Consider the following 20,555-nt stretch of genomic DNA (forward strand, 5'->3'; position numbering starts at 1 on the left):
GTCCGGATTACCGAAAATAATTACATATTTCGCATTGTTTTGCTAGCAGTAACTTACAATATTCTCTACTCCAACTGTTCGAACAGAACTGCTCACATAAAACACACGAAATGTGTGTCATCGAGTAAGAATTGGATGGGGAGATTCATATCGCAACATGCTTCTGTGCAAGCAGACACGTAATGGGGACGGGTACCTTGACGGGAGGTGCGTTGGACTACTGAGCATGTCGGATTAAAAAACGTCGGACTATCGAGGGACAACTGTATTAGATACATCTCAACATTTATTAGATAATTCTTAATTTGATTTATTTTTGTATCATGCAAATGTCACTATGTGGAAGAATTATTTTTATTTTTTTTATATATTTTAGAAGTAATACATTTTAAAGTATAATAATTTAAATTTATTTTTTTTTTGTGATAAATTTTTTAATGTAAATTGCTTAATATGTAGAAAATTTCTGATATGGATGAATGGTTGACGGATTCTGATGATGACGAACGTGATGATGAGAATAATGACAATGATAAAGATGATGCTGGTGATAAACAGAAAAAGAAGAAAAAGAAAGAATCCATTACTGACAAAAAGAAGAAGAAGAAGAAGGAGCATGCTACTGATGATGAAGCAGTAGAAGAAAGTGATGAGGGTGATTTTGATGACAGAGAAGTGGATTATATTTCTAATAGTTCTGAGTAAGTTGTTGTACAAACTTCATTAATATAGTTTGATATACTTATTATTTATAAAATAAATAAATAGTGTATTGATAATTCTGCTAAATGTGAAAAGTATCAATGCAAAAAAGCTGCAAGAAACTTTTTTAGGTTTGTTAAAAAAACTTTATTTACAAGTATATCTTGTTTTAAAGCATTTTGCTAATATGATACTTTTCAATTATATATTTGTTGTTTTCAATGTTTGCATTGTTACTAAGAAAGGTATTTTTAGGGTTTTTTTATTTTTACTTTTGTATCTTTTTTATATCTAGAGCTATTTGTACTTAAAGCATATCACAATTTTTCTTTCACTTTCCAAGACATATAAAAGCCTAAAAAATACTTTCATTCATTAAGTCAATACTCACTTTATGATAATGATCTGGAACCTAACCTGCCATATTAGTAGGTATCCCTGTATTATGTAAATAAATATATTTTTACTATATTAAATTAAAATACCACTTTTCTGAATCCAACCTGAGAAAACAGTTTATCTTCTAAGTCCTAATAGCTTTGAGCCAGTTAAACTCATTTTCTAGAGCTGCATTAACTGAAACTCTCACTTTCAAATAAATTTCCAAGGAATTCAATGTTCTATTTATTTTCAAAATTTTTGATAATTTTATTATTTTTTTTCTTAAAGATTTTATTGATGAATCCATGATGGTTTTGAATATATATTTTTTAAGATAGTTTGAGCATGAAGAATGCAGCAAGCTAGGAAAAGACATAAAGGGACTCTTTTCTCCATTTGTTCTATTATATGGACTGGTGGAGTTTGAATTTTTATAAAACCTTAGTGAAATTGATGCAAAAAATATAGTATTTATAAAGAAACCTACCCTTTTTGATTGCATTATGAATGAGAAAGAAAAATGAGATGTAGTGGAGAAATCAGAAGCATATATAACACTAATAGAGAAGAAATTGTAAAAGCAAGCATATTTCTTTGGAGCAATGAGGAGAATCCAGAACCAGAGTCTAATTAATGAAAAGATGTTAAACTAGTAAAAATTAGTCCAGTTTGCTTAAGGTTTTTCACTATTTTTTAAAATTTCCATATGAATTTTTAGATTTAGATCTTTAGATCTAAAAGAATGTTTAGATCTATGAAAGGCAAAATGACGATGAGTTTAGTGAAGATGGCATTAGACACAGGAAAGGAAAAAAATGAGCAAGTTTGCAAAATTGCAGACCGGGCTGCAATTTTTAATCATATTTTAAATTAAATACTTTTCCTTTAACAATAGAGTCATCTATCTAACACCTTTCAGGGGAAAATGTTTGAATTGAAATAATGTGACATACAGTTTGTGTTGGAAGTTTATATATAGTTACTTATGGAAACGTTAGAGGCAGGAGGCCCTATCTGGTCTTATCTTTCATATATCTAACTCCATACAACAAGATGTCAGAATTCAGAAATAATTTACATCAGAGATGGGAATAAATTATCAACAACTTGGAAATGGGTAATCAGATGAGAAGAAAATGAAAATAAGGAAAATATTTTAATTGAAAAAAAAAACCATCTTTTGGATGTTTTCTTTCAATGAGGGCACTATGTAAAATTTATATGCATCGTGGTTTAGAATATACTTTTTTAAGAAAGAAAACAAAAAATAGAACAGGTTGGCTTCAGAAGATGAGCTTGAGTGAAAACACTAGAGTGTTAGGAGATGAAAGTTTAATTAAGAAACTAATTTTGAAGACCAATCTTAGAAAACAGTTCAAGTTTCATATGGAGATATTTTTTTGAAACTTATAAAAATTAAATAAAGAATCTTAATCAAGCTAGGTTAGCCTTAGTTAAATTTAAATGATTTATCAACCTACAATATCTAGTTTTTAAAAATACTTCATTAGGTGGGTTTTGAAATCTGTACATAGAAAAAACTATATTTAACTTAAGACAAAATAAAATATATCAATGAATAGAAATGATACTTATCTACAAACTGTTTTAATGAAATTTATTATTATACTAGGTTAATGAACCTTTCAATCTAATATATACATTTACTTTTATATTAATCTTTTAGAATTCATTCATTTATTCTTCAAAAAAAAAAAAATTAAATTATTAATTAATTCTTTCCACCCTGTGGGCACTAAGAGGGCGTTTTTTAACAAGCCTACAATGGGCAGCTGGGTGGTGAGGGATGAGGCATCTGGACACATCCGACATATCTGGATGGACTGCCCCCTGAAAAATTCCTGGGGAATAATCAACTTGTCCGGGTTCGATCCCGAGTCCCGCAGAGTGGTATGCTGCCACCTTGACCACTCAGTCATCTGGCCATCAATAATTTTACTTATATATATATGTGTAAATATCAAGTTGTCATTTAATTTTTACTGACAGTTATTACTTAGAATGACAAACATTTAAAATATTATGACTTGAATACAAGAAATGTATGTTTTTGATTGTAGATCAGAAGAAGAACCAGAAGAAGAAAAAATAAATAGAGAAATGAAAGGTGTTGAAGATGAGGAAGCATTGAGGAAATTAGATTTATCTGAAGATGAAGAAGAAAATGAAGAAACTAAAGAAACACCAGAAACTGAAGAAACTGTACCTGAAGAGAAACCACCAGTTAAAGAAAAAGTTAAAGCTAAAAAAGCTGAAGGTAATTGTTTTTATTATTAAAAAATAAAATAAAAAGCCACAGCTACATTAAAACCAATTCCAACAAGGAATTAATTTTTTTAATAATGCAATAAAATTTAAAAATAAAAAAATGAAGACATTGTTGATCTTGGTCAGAAATATCTGCAAAAAAGCTCAGAAGGTGACAATGCTTTCATAATCACAATTCTTAAAAACTATGTTTTAACTAGTGATGTGATGATAGCAAAAGTATTCAAACTTTCATTAATTAATGAATGTATCATGCTGTTAATTTTTCTAAACATTAAGCATAAGAATGGAAAGTGACTAGGAAATCCAGAATTGAACTTTTAAAAGAAACCCAAAAATTCTCCATTTATATATAGATATGCATGCTTTTATTGTGTAGTAGAAAATAAATTTGTATTCTTATTGCAGATAAAGTTAATATTGCAACACTACTCCAAATAAATAACAGGATAGTTTTTCTTTTTAGAGTAAAAAGGGAATTAGCTATGTGCCATCTTTGAAAAGTGTTTTGTTGGCTGATGCAACGACCAGGGGAAGGGGAAAGGGAAGGTAATGAGAAGATGCACTTCTTTTTTAATGCTTCTCACAATTGGCATGCTTCATAAATGCTGTAATTCCATCATATTTAACATTAAATGAGGTTCAGCAAATGATGCAATGAGCCAAATGAATATCATCAGCATCACAAGTTAACTAAGTTTTGAATTCATTCACTCGAGCCAGATTTACCTAAATGTACAGTGCAGTACAATAACATGTACAGTACTTATTCAAGGACAAGAAGAATCAAATGAATGCCTAGACTTGAGTTTTAAAAATTGATTTTTCAAAATGAAATGGCAATAAATTTAGCACAAACAATTAGTTTAAATTTTCAAATGTGTTTTGCACTTTTCTAAGTAAATGTATTACAGCATTATTTGTGAATCATAACAAACTTTTAATATTTTATGGGAAAATTCTTTTCCCATTATAAATAACTCTTAAAGATTTATTGCTGTCAGATATAAGAATATGTTAATGGCTATAGTTTATAAAATGATAGTTGTAAATTATACGAGGGTAATCTGAGAGAAAGTATATCAACAGTTATTGAATTTTTTCTTCCACACTCAACAGTGTGCACTGAGTTTGAATGGTTTCGGTGAGATGACAGTGAGGTTGCGGCTGAAGTTTTCATCTCTAAAACGTAAACATTGAGCACCACTATCTTGTAAGCAACATTTGATGTTCGTGTTTTACAGATGAAAACTTTGGCCACAACCTCGCTATTAATAAATGCTACAGAAAATTTTTTTTCCCAGCATAAATCCTTATGATTGTATCTTTGTTAATGTTTAATTGATCATCTTATAATGAATTTTAATTCTAGGTAAGTATCATTATGATGATGTTTACCTAGCTATATCTTATTTAATAATATAAAAGTTGTACATTGTTAAGAATTTATAGAAACTGGATTGGATAATCTTATTTCCATAATGCTTTTACTACTAGGACTTATTATAAACTATACAGTATGATTTTAATAAAATTGTTTTACAGTGGGATTGTGTATCAGCAGGTAGTGCTTAAAAAGAATTTTTGCATAAATTTATTTCAATGCTTGAATGATTACCTAGATACTTTTTCTCTTAATTGTAAATTATTGTATCACATTTTGCTCTGTATGTTCAAAACTATCAGACTGAAATTTTATTATACTACACTTTTTCAAGTTATTCACGTAACTTGAAAAAATATATGGAATCACAAAACTTATAAATTCTATTCGTCATAATGAATAGAATTTAGTAGTACTCCATGTATTGAGTATAAGAAGCTGGAAAAGCATGGTTTTTTTTTTTTTTTTGGGTTAAGAGTTAAATTCAGCAGACTAGGAGTAAGTTAACCATTTGCAAAACACGAGTTCCTATATATCAATCCTTGTAAAATTAAAGATCCTACTTAATTTTACTTTTGTTAAAATGTAAATAATGATGAATTATATATAAAATTTTGATTTTAAATTAAAGAATGCACTATGATAAATAATTTTAACTTTTTTCTATTTATTTTTTGTTTAGCTGCCTCTTCTGGTGAATCAACTTCAGAATCTGATGATTCTGATTTTGATGATTCAAAATTCCATTCAGCAATGTTCATGCAAGTAAGTGTTATGTACTGGTAACTATATTGAAAAGTAGAATTCTTACTGAAAAATAATATTTGTAGTATTTTGTTTTTATTCTTCTGTCAATTTAATGAAAATTTTTATGTAATTAAAATAATTTTAAGTAGTTTTTAATTTCCTGGTTTGCAATCACAATTTTAAATACAGTAGAGTTCATTTATAATTATCTGTTATTTAATAAATCTTTGCTTATCATAGTTTAATTATTTACCTAAAGCTAATAGTAGCTATAAGCATTTTAAAGCTGCATGTTCAGACTAATAAAGACATAAAATTACAACACCAGTTATCATTTAATTATTGTTTGCTCACAGCACAGTAGCATATATTTTATTTAATGAATAAATTAAGATTTATTAAATAAGATAAAATTTAAATACCATATTATATGAACACAAAGTTATAAATCCTTTAATTATTATTATTTTAGAAATCTAATAAAAACATATTGTTTACTTGTAGAAACCTAAGAAAAATGGGTCAGATAATAGTGCCAGTAGCAGTCGTGCAAATACACCTACGAAAATGCTTGAAGGTATTTTTCTACTTCAAATAGTTTTTTATTATTAATATTAAAAGTTATTTTCAAATATATTTTACAATCGTGTATTCAGCATGTAAATTTAATTATCTTATATCAAGCACTAGAACAGTAATTTATAGAAAAACTGTTATTGATCTCCATCTTATAAAAACATTTCAAATAAAATAAGTCACAGCTAAATTAGCTTTCTATCTGAAATCTTTAAAGTAAATGAATAGAACAGAACAATAAATTATACAGGTATACCTCGCCTTACGTCGGTAATTGGTTCCAGGAGAATGACGTAAGTTGAATTTACTTGTCTCCGAATCTACTTATCACTAGGCTAAACCATAAATTACCATTCCCGGTTCTGTATTTTATTTATTAATGCATTTTTAATAATATATGGTTAATAAAAATCTATTTTACATTTACAAACAAATAAATTTTAGTTTTTAATATAGTAAGGAAAAAAAGTAATCTAAATTTAGAAATGCATGTACTGTAAATACAGTACATACTTGTATATATTTTAATATGATTTTATGTGCTTTAAACATTTTTCTAGTGATATTACGACTTCAATATTTGTGGCGGACAGACGTAAAGACAACTTAAACTTGATTTTTATTCTTCCGTATACTTTTTTGACAAACGACGTATAATCGGGAACGACGTAACTTGAAACGACGTAAGTCGAGGTATGCCTGTATATGTAAATTTTCATAGGAAACAATAACATTTGGGTTTCCTGGTGAGAAATTTTGTATCATTCTTGGAGTCAAGGCAGAAAAGAGTTAACATAAGAAAATAACCATAAAGGCTGTCATCTTAGATTGTCTCTCTCTTGATAACAATGAAACAAGTTCTTTCTTGTTGGGTCGACTTTTCGTATGTTTCTTTGTGCTTGCTGTAAAAGCTTAGAAATTCAACATATCAAATGCCTCTACCATCTGAGGTTTGTTGGGATGCTTTATTAAGCAATCCCAAGGAAGAGTTATCTCTCTGCTGAGGTGTAAATTTCATGGTCGTGTATACTTGTATGCATAGCAAGGGCTAATTTCTGAAGATGCAAGTCTCAATTTCAATTGTTTTTCTCCCCATATGCTGATATCATCCTGCCTAGTGGATGACACAATTATCCTAGCTTCACACAGGAACAGTGAATGCTTACAGGACATATGCAACATTTTCAATAACATTCACCAGTGGAGTATTAAGCATAGGCAACCCATTAACAGACAAATGAGAAATCCTGAAAACTGGCACATTCATACCAACTATCATAAAGCTTACCCTTCAAATATTTGCTTTTTTCTGTGAGTGCCTAACTTCACATCAAATATGTCACATCAAAGCTAAAAAGACAGCCAACACCCTCATTAGTATTGCTAGGCCCTAATGCTACTAAGCTTATTTACAGAAGTGCAATTCAGCCAGCCACATACATAGAGCTGTATGGTAAAAACTGTTTAAAGGATTGTAACTCTTTGCATTTGTAAGGCTTATGGGACCGCACCCACTAATGCCCTTTTGGTAATGTCAGGGTTGACCCTTATCAACTTTAAAATTAAATGCATTATTTGACTGGAAATCCTCGTCACCTTACCCTGGCAAGATTTCCCCAGTTTGACCTTGGTTGATGATATCAGGGATTGTAATTGTAAGTTCGAAAGGTACTTTTGTCGATGCTGAATTTTTTGATGTTTACTTTGAAGATCCGGGTGATCATCCCATATTTAGGATTTACACTGATGGTTCCAAGATGAGTGACAATGTGGGTGCTGCTTTTGTAGTTTACTCCGATTTAGGCTGTGTGCTTCACACAGGCAGAAACTTTAGCTATTTACATGAGCTTAATTCACATTAGGCGTAAAAAGGGCACTTACTACAGTCTTACAGATAGTGTAAGTACTGTCTTACACTATCACATTTATTCTGACAGTAGGGTAGTTTTACACAGGATTGCAAAGTCTGATATTCGTCCGTCGCTTAAAATTCGTCCGTCCCAGGTCATGTGGGCAGTTCAAGACTTTTTGCAGCTTGTTCGTCTTGCCAAACAAGCTGCAGTCTTCAGTCATTAGTACTTTCAGTTACATTCCTACCTCGTACGTCAAGAAACAAATCTTCATTCTCTGGCGAGACAGCTGGGACTATGACATCGCTGGTAGGCTCACCTACAGTTTTATCCCAGAGGTTGACACTATTGTGATTCTTCGCCACTTTTACCCTAGTTACTAAGTGAACTGGTGTTTGATCCTCTTGAATGCCACAATCACATTAGGGATAGTTTAATGAGAGCTGCTATTCTTGAAGGGTACAACTGGCCTTGCAACCTTCACTAACTCATTCACACATGTACAATCAATGTTCTATCATCTCGCACTGGAGGCATGGATGGCAATTAGCTTTCCCTGCCTTTCAACTTTGAATTTAGACTGAAAAAGAAGACAGAAAATAAGACCTAAAATACAGTTATTTAACTTAAAACTAGAACTGTTTAAAAAATTTTGGGGTCATTGAGTGCTGCCACAAATAGCTAAGTAGTATTAAGTAGATATGACAGACAGTGTGAATAGCAAATGAACACAATCAGTGATGTTTGCTGGACTACGGCCTTTCAGCCTAAAAACTGCATGCCAACAGTAGAGGAAGGTGGGATCCCTCTGAATGGCGTATGTATGACTACAGTATCCTCTTTTCTGCCAGCTAAACACCTCATGTACACCTAATGTTCTATTTACTTGTTCTGTGAGTGATATAGCTAACTACACCTTAAATCAATATATTAAGTTTTCACGTACCGCACTTCACCTCACTCATAATGGGCTGTGATATCTTTAAGTGGGGATATGCTGGTTTTTGTTGTATCCATTTGGTGGTCAGGCATGTGTGGCAGCTGGCTAAATATTGGCCTGGTATGAATAGAGAAATTAAACAATATCACCATTACCCGATTTACTTGATTTTCTTGTCGTCAGATGGTCATTCAATTCCTTGAAGACATCAATGAGTTGTGGATATTTGCAGGAAGAATTATGAGTTTGTAATGTTGCAACTTACTGATTAGTTCTGATGCCAGTCTTGAATTGGTTGGTATGTAAATATTTGTATAAACTTTTCTAGTCCTAGTCACTTTGCTGAGCATGGATTATCTCTATTACTACTTACAATGGCTAGCAACTTTGTTGTAATTGACTGTCTAATAGAGAAATTAGCAAGATAAATTATTGTAACACCTACCTGGGAGATTTTACTTGACACAGCCCTATGATGGCTGTAAAGTTCTAAAAAATTTGAATTTGGTTCCTCTAAATTTTTCAACAACCAGGCATTCCAACTTGGTGTGTTCTACTTGCATATGTAATGGGTCCATCCTTTGTCAGGAAAGACCATAGTCCAACCATGCTAATATTGCTGTAAAGAGTAAATGGAATGTCTAGAGGAGTTAAAAGATATAAGGATTGAAAAGACTTCTCATATTCGGGGCTAAAATTCCATTTGGTTCTTTTGTGTCTTAATTGATACACTGACAGCTTGTACTTAGGATTTCAGGTAAATAAAGAGGAATTGTCCAATTGACAAAAATGACACTTAGCTAATTTAATTGTCAGTCCCATCTCTTGACAATCTTTGCAAGACTTCCTCAATATGTTGCAGGTGTTCTGAAAAGGTAAAAGACTGATTATGTTATCTAAACATACCTCACAATATTGAAAGGTTGCTGGGGCATTTTTCAAGCCAAATGGCATTACCAGAAATCCTTTCGTAAAGTCCTTTGTTAGGGATAGGCCCAAGACAAGTATTATCACTTTCTTTTACAGGCAATTACTACAGGAACTGACGACCTGTAGTAATGAACTTGGCATTCTTCAGCAAGTTCGGTAATTCTGAAATGATAGGCAATGGAAATTTGTGTGGATTATTGTAAAGTGAATAGGTTAATAATAACAGACAGAGTCTCCAGTATTCTGTTTTTTTTTTTTTTTTTTTTTTTTTTTTTTTTTTTTTTTTTTTTTTTTTTTTTTTTTTTTTTTTTTTTTTTTTTTTTTTTTTTTTTTTTTTTTTTTTTTTTTTTTTTTTTTTTTTTTTTTTTTTTTTTTTTTTTTTTTTTTTTTTTTTTTTTTTTTTTTTTTTTTTTTTTTTTTTTTTTTTTTTTTTTTTTTTTTTTTTTTTTTTTTTTTTTTTTTTTTTTTTTTTTTTTTTTTTTTTTTTTTTTTTTTTTTTTTTTTTTTTTTTTTTTTTTTTTTTTTTTTTTTTTTTTTTTTTTTTTTTTTTTTTTTTTTTTTTTTTTTTTTTTTTTTTTTTTTTTTTTTTTTTTTTTTTTTTTTTTTTTTTTTTTTTTTTTTTTTTTTTTTTTTTTTTTTTTTTTTTTTTTTTTTTTTTTTTTTTTTTTTTTTTTTTTTTTTTTTTTTTTTTTTTTTTTTTTTTTTTTTTTTTTTTTTTTTTTTTTTTTTTTTTTTTTTTTTTTTTTTTTTTTTTTTTTTTTTTTTTTTTTTTTTTTTTTTTTTTTTTTTTTTTTTTTTTTTTTTTTTTTTTTTTTTTTTTTTTTTTTTTTTTTTTTTTTTTTTTTTTTTTTTTTTTTTTTTTTTTTTTTTTTTTTTTTTTTTTTTTTTTTTTTTTTTTTTTTTTTTTTTTTTTTTTTTTTTTTTTTTTTTTTTTTTTTTTTTTTTTTTTTTTTTTTTTTTTTTTTTTTTTTTTTTTTTTTTTTTTTTTTTTTTTTTTTTTTTTTTTTTTTTTTTTTTTTTTTTTTTTTTTTTTTTTTTTTTTTTTTTTTTTTTTTTTTTTTTTTTTTTTTTTTTTTTTTTTTTTTTTTTTTTTTTTTTTTTTTTTTTTTTTTTTTTTTTTTTTTTTTTTTTTTTTTTTTTTTTTTTTTTTTTTTTTTTTTTTTTTTTTTTTTTTTTTTTTTTTTTTTTTTTTTTTTTTTTTTTTTTTTTTTTTTTTTTTTTTTTTTTTTTTTTTTTTTTTTTTTTTTTTTTTTTTTTTTTTTTTTTTTTTTTTTTTTTTTTTTTTTTTTTTTTTTTTTTTTTTTTTTTTTTTTTTTTTTTTTTTTTTTTTTTTTTTTTTTTTTTTTTTTTTTTTTTTTTTTTTTTTTTTTTTTTTTTTTTTTTTTTTTTTTTTTTTTTTTTTTTTTTTTTTTTTTTTTTTTTTTTTTTTTTTTTTTTTTTTTTTTTTTTTTTTTTTTTTTTTTTTTTTTTTTTTTTTTTTTTTTTTTTTTTTTTTTTTTTTTTTTTTTTTTTTTTTTTTTTTTTTTTTTTTTTTTTTTTTTTTTTTTTTTTTTTTTTTTTTTTTTTTTTTTTTTTTTTTTTTTTTTTTTTTTTTTTTTTTTTTTTTTTTTTTTTTTTTTTTTTTTTTTTTTTTTTTTTTTTTTTTTTTTTTTTTTTTTTTTTTTTTTTTTTTTTTTTTTTTTTTTTTTTTTTTTTTTTTTTTTTTTTTTTTTTTTTTTTTTTTTTTTTTTTTTTTTTTTTTTTTTTTTTTTTTTTTTTTTTTTTTTTTTTTTTTTTTTTTTTTTTTTTTTTTTTTTTTTTTTTTTTTTTTTTTTTTTTTTTTTTTTTTTTTTTTTTTTTTTTTTTTTTTTTTTTTTTTTTTTTTTTTTTTTTTTTTTTTTTTTTTTTTTTTTTTTTTTTTTTTTTTTTTTTTTTTTTTTTTTTTTTTTTTTTTTTTTTTTTTTTTTTTTTTTTTTTTTTTTTTTTTTTTTTTTTTTTTTTTTTTTTTTTTTTTTTTTTTTTTTTTTTTTTTTTTTTTTTTTTTTTTTTTTTTTTTTTTTTTTTTTTTTTTTTTTTTTTTTTTTTTTTTTTTTTTTTTTTTTTTTTTTTTTTTTTTTTTTTTTTTTTTTTTTTTTTTTTTTTTTTTTTTTTTTTTTTTTTTTTTTTTTTTTTTTTTTTTTTTTTTTTTTTTTTTTTTTTTTTTTTTTTTTTTTTTTTTTTTTTTTTTTTTTTTTTTTTTTTTTTTTTTTTTTTTTTTTTTTTTTTTTTTTTTTTTTTTTTTTTTTTTTTTTTTTTTTTTTTTTTTTTTTTTTTTTTTTTTTTTTTTTTTTTTTTTTTTTTTTTTTTTTTTTTTTTTTTTTTTTTTTTTTTTTTTTTTTTTTTTTTTTTTTTTTTTTTTTTTTTTTTTTTTTTTTTTTTTTTTTTTTTTTTTTTTTTTTTTTTTTTTTTTTTTTTTTTTTTTTTTTTTTTTTTTTTTTTTTTTTTTTTTTTTTTTTTTTTTTTTTTTTTTTTTTTTTTTTTTTTTTTTTTTTTTTTTTTTTTTTTTTTTTTTTTTTTTTTTTTTTTTTTTTTTTTTTTTTTTTTTTTTTTTTTTTTTTTTTTTTTTTTTTTTTTTTTTTTTTTTTTTTTTTTTTTTTTTTTTTTTTTTTTTTTTTTTTTTTTTTTTTTTTTTTTTTTTTTTTTTTTTTTTTTTTTTTTTTTTTTTTTTTTTTTTTTTTTTTTTTTTTTTTTTTTTTTTTTTTTTTTTTTTTTTTTTTTTTTTTTTTTTTTTTTTTTTTTTTTTTTTTTTTTTTTTTTTTTTTTTTTTTTTTTTTTTTTTTTTTTTTTTTTTTTTTTTTTTTTTTTTTTTTTTTTTTTTTTTTTTTTTTTTTTTTTTTTTTTTTTTTTTTTTTTTTTTTTTTTTTTTTTTTTTTTTTTTTTTTTTTTTTTTTTTTTTTTTTTTTTTTTTTTTTTTTTTTTTTTTTTTTTTTTTTTTTTTTTTTTTTTTTTTTTTTTTTTTTTTTTTTTTTTTTTTTTTTTTTTTTTTTTTTTTTTTTTTTTTTTTTTTTTTTTTTTTTTTTTTTTTTTTTTTTTTTTTTTTTTTTTTTTTTTTTTTTTTTTTTTTTTTTTTTTTTTTTTTTTTTTTTTTTTTTTTTTTTTTTTTTTTTTTTTTTTTTTTTTTTTTTTTTTTTTTTTTTTTTTTTTTTTTTTTTTTTTTTTTTTTTTTTTTTTTTTTTTTTTTTTTTTTTTTTTTTTTTTTTTTTTTTTTTTTTTTTTTTTTTTTTTTTTTTTTTTTTTTTTTTTTTTTTTTTTTTTTTTTTTTTTTTTTTTTTTTTTTTTTTTTTTTTTTTTTTTTTTTTTTTTTTTTTTTTTTTTTTTTTTTTTTTTTTTTTTTTTTTTTTTTTTTTTTTTTTTTTTTTTTTTTTTTTTTTTTTTTTTTTTTTTTTTTTTTTTTTTTTTTTTTTTTTTTTTTTTTTTTTTTTTTTTTTTTTTTTTTTTTTTTTTTTTTTTTTTTTTTTTTTTTTTTTTTTTTTTTTTTTTTTTTTTTTTTTTTTTTTTTTTTTTTTTTTTTTTTTTTTTTTTTTTTTTTTTTTTTTTTTTTTTTTTTTTTTTTTTTTTTTTTTTTTTTTTTTTTTTTTTTTTTTTTTTTTTTTTTTTTTTTTTTTTTTTTTTTTTTTTTTTTTTTTTTTTTTTTTTTTTTTTTTTTTTTTTTTTTTTTTTTTTTTTTTTTTTTTTTTTTTTTTTTTTTTTTTTTTTTTTTTTTTTTTTTTTTTTTTTTTTTTTTTTTTTTTTTTTTTTTTTTTTTTTTTTTTTTTTTTTTTTTTTTTTTTTTTTTTTTTTTTTTTTTTTTTTTTTTTTTTTTTTTTTTTTTTTTTTTTTTTTTTTTTTTTTTTTTTTTTTTTTTTTTTTTTTTTTTTTTTTTTTTTTTTTTTTTTTTTTTTTTTTTTTTTTTTTTTTTTTTTTTTTTTTTTTTTTTTTTTTTTTTTTTTTTTTTTTTTTTTTTTTTTTTTTTTTTTTTTTTTTTTTTTTTTTTTTTTTTTTTTTTTTTTTTTTTTTTTTTTTTTTTTTTTTTTTTTTTTTTTTTTTTTTTTTTTTTTTTTTTTTTTTTTTTTTTTTTTTTTTTTTTTTTTTTTTTTTTTTTTTTTTTTTTTTTTTTTTTTTTTTTTTTTTTTTTTTTTTTTTTTTTTTTTTTTTTTTTTTTTTTTTTTTTTTTTTTTTTTTTTTTTTTTTTTTTTTTTTTTTTTTTTTTTTTTTTTTTTTTTTTTTTTTTTTTTTTTTTTTTTTTTTTTTTTTTTTTTTTTTTTTTTTTTTTTTTTTTTTTTTTTTTTTTTTTTTTTTTTTTTTTTTTTTTTTTTTTTTTTTTTTTTTTTTTTTTTTTTTTTTTTTTTTTTTTTTTTTTTTTTTTTTTTTTTTTTTTTTTTTTTTTTTTTTTTTTTTTTTTTTTTTTTTTTTTTTTTTTTTTTTTTTTTTTTTTTTTTTTTTTTTTTTTTTTTTTTTTTTTTTTTTTTTTTTTTTTTTTTTTTTTTTTTTTTTTTTTTTTTTTTTTTTTTTTTTTTTTTTTTTTTTTTTTTTTTTTTTTTTTTTTTTTTTTTTTTTTTTTTTTTTTTTTTTTTTTTTTTTTTTTTTTTTTTTTTTTTTTTTTTTTTTTTTTTTTTTTTTTTTTTTTTTTTTTTTTTTTTTTTTTTTTTTTTTTTTTTTTTTTTTTTTTTTTTTTTTTTTTTTTTTTTTTTTTTTTTTTTTTTTTTTTTTTTTTTTTTTTTTTTTTTTTTTTTTTTTTTTTTTTTTTTTTTTTTTTTTTTTTTTTTTTTTTTTTTTTTTTTTTTTTTTTTTTTTTTTTTTTTTTTTTTTTTTTTTTTTTTTTTTTTTTTTTTTTTTTTTTTTTTTTTTTTTTTTTTTTTTTTTTTTTTTTTTTTTTTTTTTTTTTTTTTTTTTTTTTTTTTTTTTTTTTTTTTTTTTTTTTTTTTTTTTTTTTTTTTTTTTTTTTTTTTTTTTTTTTTTTTTTTTTTTTTTTTTTTTTTTTTTTTTTTTTTTTTTTTTTTTTTTTTTTTTTTTTTTTTTTTTTTTTTTTTTTTTTTTTTTTTTTTTTTTTTTTTTTTTTTTTTTTTTTTTTTTTTTTTTTTTTTTTTTTTTTTTTTTTTTTTTTTTTTTTTTTTTTTTTTTTTTTTTTTTTTTTTTTTTTTTTTTTTTTTTTTTTTTTTTTTTTTTTTTTTTTTTTTTTTTTTTTTTTTTTTTTTTTTTTTTTTTTTTTTTTTTTTTTTTTTTTTTTTTTTTTTTTTTTTTTTTTTTTTTTTTTTTTTTTTTTTTTTTTTTTTTTTTTTTTTTTTTTTTTTTTTTTTTTTTTTTTTTTTTTTTTTTTTTTTTTTTTTTTTTTTTTTTTTTTTTTTTTTTTTTTTTTTTTTTTTTTTTTTTTTTTTTTTTTTTTTTTTTTTTTTTTTTTTTTTTTTTTTTTTTTTTTTTTTTTTTTTTTTTTTTTTTTTTTTTTTTTTTTTTTTTTTTTTTTTTTTTTTTTTTTTTTTTTTTTTTTTTTTTTTTTTTTTTTTTTTTTTTTTTTTTTTTTTTTTTTTTTTTTTTTTTTTTTTTTTTTTTTTTTTTTTTTTTTTTTTTTTTTTTTTTTTTTTTTTTTTTTTTTTTTTTTTTTTTTTTTTTTTTTTTTTTTTTTTTTTTTTTTTTTTTTTTTTTTTTTTTTTTTTTTTTTTTTTTTTTTTTTTTTTTTTTTTTTTTTTTTTTTTTTTTTTTTTTTTTTTTTTTTTTTTTTTTTTTTTTTTTTTTTTTTTTTTTTTTTTTTTTTTTTTTTTTTTTTTTTTTTTTTTTTTTTTTTTTTTTTTTTTTTTTTTTTTTTTTTTTTTTTTTTTTTTTTTTTTTTTTTTTTTTTTTTTTTTTTTTTTTTTTTTTTTTTTTTTTTTTTTTTTTTTTTTTTTTTTTTTTTTTTTTTTTTTTTTTTTTTTTTTTTTTTTTTTTTTTTTTTTTTTTTTTTTTTTTTTTTTTTTTTTTTTTTTTTTTTTTTTTTTTTTTTTTTTTTTTTTTTTTTTTTTTTTTTTTTTTTTTTTTTTTTTTTTTTTTTTTTTTTTTTTTTTTTTTTTTTTTTTTTTTTTTTTTTTTTTTTTTTTTTTTTTTTTTTTTTTTTTTTTTTTTTTTTTTTTTTTTTTTTTTTTTTTTTTTTTTTTTTTTTTTTTTTTTTTTTTTTTTTTTTTTTTTTTTTTTTTTTTTTTTTTTTTTTTTTTTTTTTTTTTTTTTTTTTTTTTTTTTTTTTTTTTTTTTTTTTTTTTTTTTTTTTTTTTTTTTTTTTTTTTTTTTTTTTTTTTTTTTTTTTTTTTTTTTTTTTTTTTTTTTTTTTTTTTTTTTTTTTTTTTTTTTTTTTTTTTTTTTTTTTTTTTTTTTTTTTTTTTTTTTTTTTTTTTTTTTTTTTTTTTTTTTTTNGTTTTAAATTCGAATTTGTTATTGCGTATTGGTTCGATTATAGAACGATTGTAAACGTTTCAGAAAATTGATCAAATTGAAAATAGTTCGTTTGATTTTCGGCAATTCTCTTCAGCGGTAGGTGTTATATAACAATTACTATGGTTATTGAAATATTGGATGTAAATGGGGTTTGCTTGCAAAACCTCCGCTGACGAAGTCGCGGGTAACAGCTAGTACAGTATAATTTTAGTTTAATTTTTAAAATGACAGATGAAAATCTATTTCCCTTTAATTAATAAAATGGATTGGAAATAGGAAAAGGAAGTAATTTATACTTCAAGTAAAGCGAAACTTCAAAATTTATGAGACTCAACGGGAAATTTATAACCATATTCAGAATTGATAGACCCATCACTTGATAAATACACCAGTTTCATTTTAAAACTTTCTAATTCTGTCGATTATTATCGTATCATTTTGTTTCTGTATCACGTTCCCTCTCCGGTTACAGACAATTTATAACATATTGCTTTCATCATCGATACAAAATTCCTATTTTAACTGTATGAAGTATTTTTGTAGTATTAAGTCTTATGCAGTTCGAAATTTATCCTAATTTATCACATCAAGTTTATGAGAAATTAGAATTCGATTTACGACGGTTTTCGAGGAACCAATTAGACGTAAAAGGGGGTGTTCGATATCGTTCATCTTTATGGAGAATTTGATACAATTTTATTGTTATATTGGACATAAAAGCAGACAAAATGGCATTTATCATTACAAAGCATAAGAATCTTCTCGGAAGAATGATCATAACAGGATTTCAAATAAGATATTAGAAAAATAAACTTATACATCAAACTGATGCTTTAATAAAGTTTTTAAACTTTAATATCTATAGATATTAAAGTTTAATCTATAAGATCTGTAAGTGTTTTTATATTTACAACAAGAAACACTTACATTTCGCTTGGGAATTTACGAAGCGACAACAAATGCATTTTTTTTTCTGTATTACGATACTTTAAAGGTCACAAGTAAGTAATGTAACCAGAGAATGAAAAAAGCTGTTATATTAATAGGATTATAAAATGGAGTTCTTACAATTTAAAGTAGTTAATTACTCTCATAAAAAAAGCATAACCGTTAATTTAGCCTATATGTCAGGAACTACCGATGGGACAGCGTAAAACTTAACATACAAGAAGAGTGTTGTGAGGGGTACCGTTACTCACGAGTACACAGAGATATCCGTTGCAACATGGTGGAGAACAATGTGGCAATTAAGCATAATGCCGTACCACCACCTTCAAACTGGTCTCTTTCAATGATGTTCATGATAGAGTTCTCTCCAGATTTTAATGTGACAAATGCAATCTGCAAAATGATTTCATGTATTAGAAGATTTTACTTATTTTTTGGACGCGGGTGTCGTATAATATATGAAATAACATGTATTATATTAAGTAATTCTGAAACCTTTTAATTTAAATGGAGATTGATTACTGAAACTATTTTAAATGAAGCATCAAACAATCATTGATCAAAAACAAAGTTCTTGAATATTCGCTAATAGTTTGAATTCCTCTTCTATTGTTAATATTGCTAGTTCGATAGTATATATTCCGTTAGCTATGTCATGTTTATGTTCTAGAGATATAAAGTNTTACCTTCAGGTGAAGCCCATGGCAAATTAGAAGGTCTAAGTATTCCTTCTTGTTTAACTGGAGAATATTTATACAGTACTTGAGACTGGTGGGGCATCTCCAGTCTTGATTGCATTAAAAGGAGAAAATTTAAAACTAAAAAATGTCTGAAAATATGCAAAAAGTTATTCAAGTGACAGACCAAGACTAATGAAGTCTGTAGCTTCTGTAGTTACTATTAGAAATTGTAATTTGGAAATTGACATCCCAGATACTGGGTTAATTACTAAAATTAAATGACAACATGAATTTGTGATTGACAGACTTAAAATCTTCCTGCAAAAATATAAGATATCCTTAAATTTAAGATTGGCTAGAAATAAACCTTTGGCCATAGAGGGCAGATACTGCAAGACAAATGAAAACTAAGTCATTGACAATTCTGGCATTAAACAAACTATTTACTAATAAGGCCTCTGCTTTAATTTAATCTATAGTTTATCCTCTTACCTTTGCCCTATGTAGAGTTAGAAGTTTTCAGAATGGTTTTATTTCTAATTTGTTCGTTTGCAGGGCAGTCTCTTGAATAATGCCCAAGTATAGCATCACAAAGGAAATCTTTGAGTCATATTAGGAGCCCTTACCATAGGAGGTCTTGGAGTCTGTGTGCACTCAGGAATGATTTGTTTTGAATCTTCAGTTTTTAGCAAGAAGGTTGTTGATTGGGCCATTTTCTTCGAAATTCATATTCTTTTGCAGTTTGTTATTCTCTATATACTCATGTAACTTTATCCATTGCATAATGGCTCAAATGCCTCTAATTTCTTTATCCCTGGCGAGGTGTATTCCAAATGCACTGTTCGACATCAGGTGCACCATCATAGATTTGGCTGAAGAATTTCTTTGTCTGCTGCCAGCTATTACATCTCTTTAACTTCCACCATTTGGCAGGTGGACCTTCTAATATGAAGGCAGTTGTATTGACCCAATGGCTACTTGAGAGTCAATTATTGAGGATCTTAAACAATATTTATTAAATTGATGATCACTACTGGGGACGCAGTTGCACAAGTTGGAATGCTATCTTCCAGATCAGTTTGGTTCACGGTGATACTTGTTATAGAGCCAGGAACTCCTCACGAGTAATGGTATTTTCACCAGACATTGGTATATTTGTTGTCCTCATTTCCCAAGCAAAAGAATCTAATCTTAAAAGAAAAATTCAAAGTTTTTAGCAAGAAGAAAGATGATACTATATAACTAGACTGTATTTTGTAAAAATATGTAAATCAGTAATAATCAATCAGATTTTGTATAAAATTATTGAACAAATAATAAGCAAACTGGCTTTTACATCATGCTCATTGAGTATTGCAAGTAACATATTGATTATGTAAGTCACTAAATTTTCTGACAATTAAAATACAGTATTTAGATAAAATCTTTTTTACCTGTATACAAAATCAATATGTTTATGAAATAGTATGAAACGGTTCCACTTAGTACTGTATGAATGAACCTTATCACAAGCTGCAGTAATAGCTTGCATTCAATGAATATTGCAAACATGGTAATTTACTCTGTTATACATTAATTCTTACTTTCAAAGGATGTACTATACAATATTATGTAAATTTTTATTTGTTTACTTTATTGTACTGTATTAAACTTTTAGGAATTACAAAAATGTTAAGTTTTTCATAACCCTAATTATACAGCAAAACCTCATTTAAGTCAAGAGTTTTTTACTTAATTTTTAGCACTTTCTCATATATATATATTAATTTGAATATTAGGTAAGAAATCTATGAAGCGTAAACTACTTGCTTCAGATTCATCACATTTTGATAAAAAAGCAAAAATTGATAGTCAGCCTGGAACACCAACAATGGCCAAGTAAATCAGTTTTTTACATTTTTAATTTTAATAACGTTTAAACAATATTACATAATTATAAATTAATTCTTACTTTTTGTAAAGCTCTTCCGATGGAATTACAGAAGAAGCCGTGCGTAGATATCTCATGAGGAAGCCAATGACTACAACTGAACTTCTACAGAAGTTTAAGAGCAAGAAAACTGGTTTGACTAGTGATCAATTAGTTACTACAATAGCAAAAATTCTGAAGAAACTTAATCCAGAGAAACAAAAAATAAAAGGAAAATTGTATTTATCTATAAAGCAACAGCAGTAAAGATAAGTAATGTTGATTGGAAAATTGTTTATGTTAAAAATAAATATGAAAGTTTTATATGATTTTATGAATTCATGTAACTAAACATGTTTTGTTTTTCTTAATTGGAATTTTACACATTAATACTCAAAGTAATTTTTTTCAAATTAGAAATTAAATTTTACTTTCAAAAATGCTCATAAGCAAATAAAAAAAAAGTAATAATAAATAGAAAATACGGAATTACCGTACAGTGTTATGGGGAGTCGACTGTACTATTAAATTAAGCATTCTTATATTTTTGAGATCTTAACACTTATTTTTGCACATTGTGCTTTTTCTGTGAATGAGCATTACAGTTTGAAAGAATGAAAATTTAAATATTTTAGTAATCTTCCATACTTCGTGAAATATATAAATATAATCTACATTGCTCCATTATTATTAATACACAGGTAAATAAATATACTGATAGGCTGTGTAATAAATTCATGATAAAAAATTGCTTCCTGATTTATGAGTTACTTGTAATTTATAAAAAGAATCAATTGTCATTTTGAATTTTTTGTTTATACAA

At 21.6% G+C, this 20,555-nt stretch overlaps 1 protein-coding gene across 1 annotated transcript in view; it reads left to right on the forward strand.

Moving 5' to 3' along the window:
* LOC111613580 (general transcription factor IIF subunit 1-like) overlaps positions 1-20,113 on the forward strand; it is a gene marked incomplete at its 5' end in the record, with an annotated part of 29,208 nt that extends 9,095 nt beyond the window's left edge. The window contains 6 exons of the mRNA XM_023354932.1: positions 460-701; positions 3,165-3,361; positions 5,439-5,521; positions 6,008-6,080; positions 19,602-19,701; positions 19,786-20,113. Of these exons, the coding sequence (XP_023210700.1) occupies positions 460-701; positions 3,165-3,361; positions 5,439-5,521; positions 6,008-6,080; positions 19,602-19,701; positions 19,786-19,999 (909 nt within the window). The remainder of the gene's footprint in view (positions 1-459; positions 702-3,164; positions 3,362-5,438; positions 5,522-6,007; positions 6,081-19,601; positions 19,702-19,785) is intronic.
* Between the last annotated feature and the right edge of the window lie 442 nt (positions 20,114-20,555).

The sequence above is a fragment of the Centruroides sculpturatus genome, unplaced genomic scaffold (assembly GCF_000671375.1).
Source record: "Centruroides sculpturatus isolate CEXI.00-Female unplaced genomic scaffold, Cexi_2.0 scaffold1246, whole genome shotgun sequence".
In the NCBI taxonomy this organism is placed as follows: Eukaryota; Metazoa; Arthropoda; class Arachnida; order Scorpiones; family Buthidae; genus Centruroides; species Centruroides sculpturatus.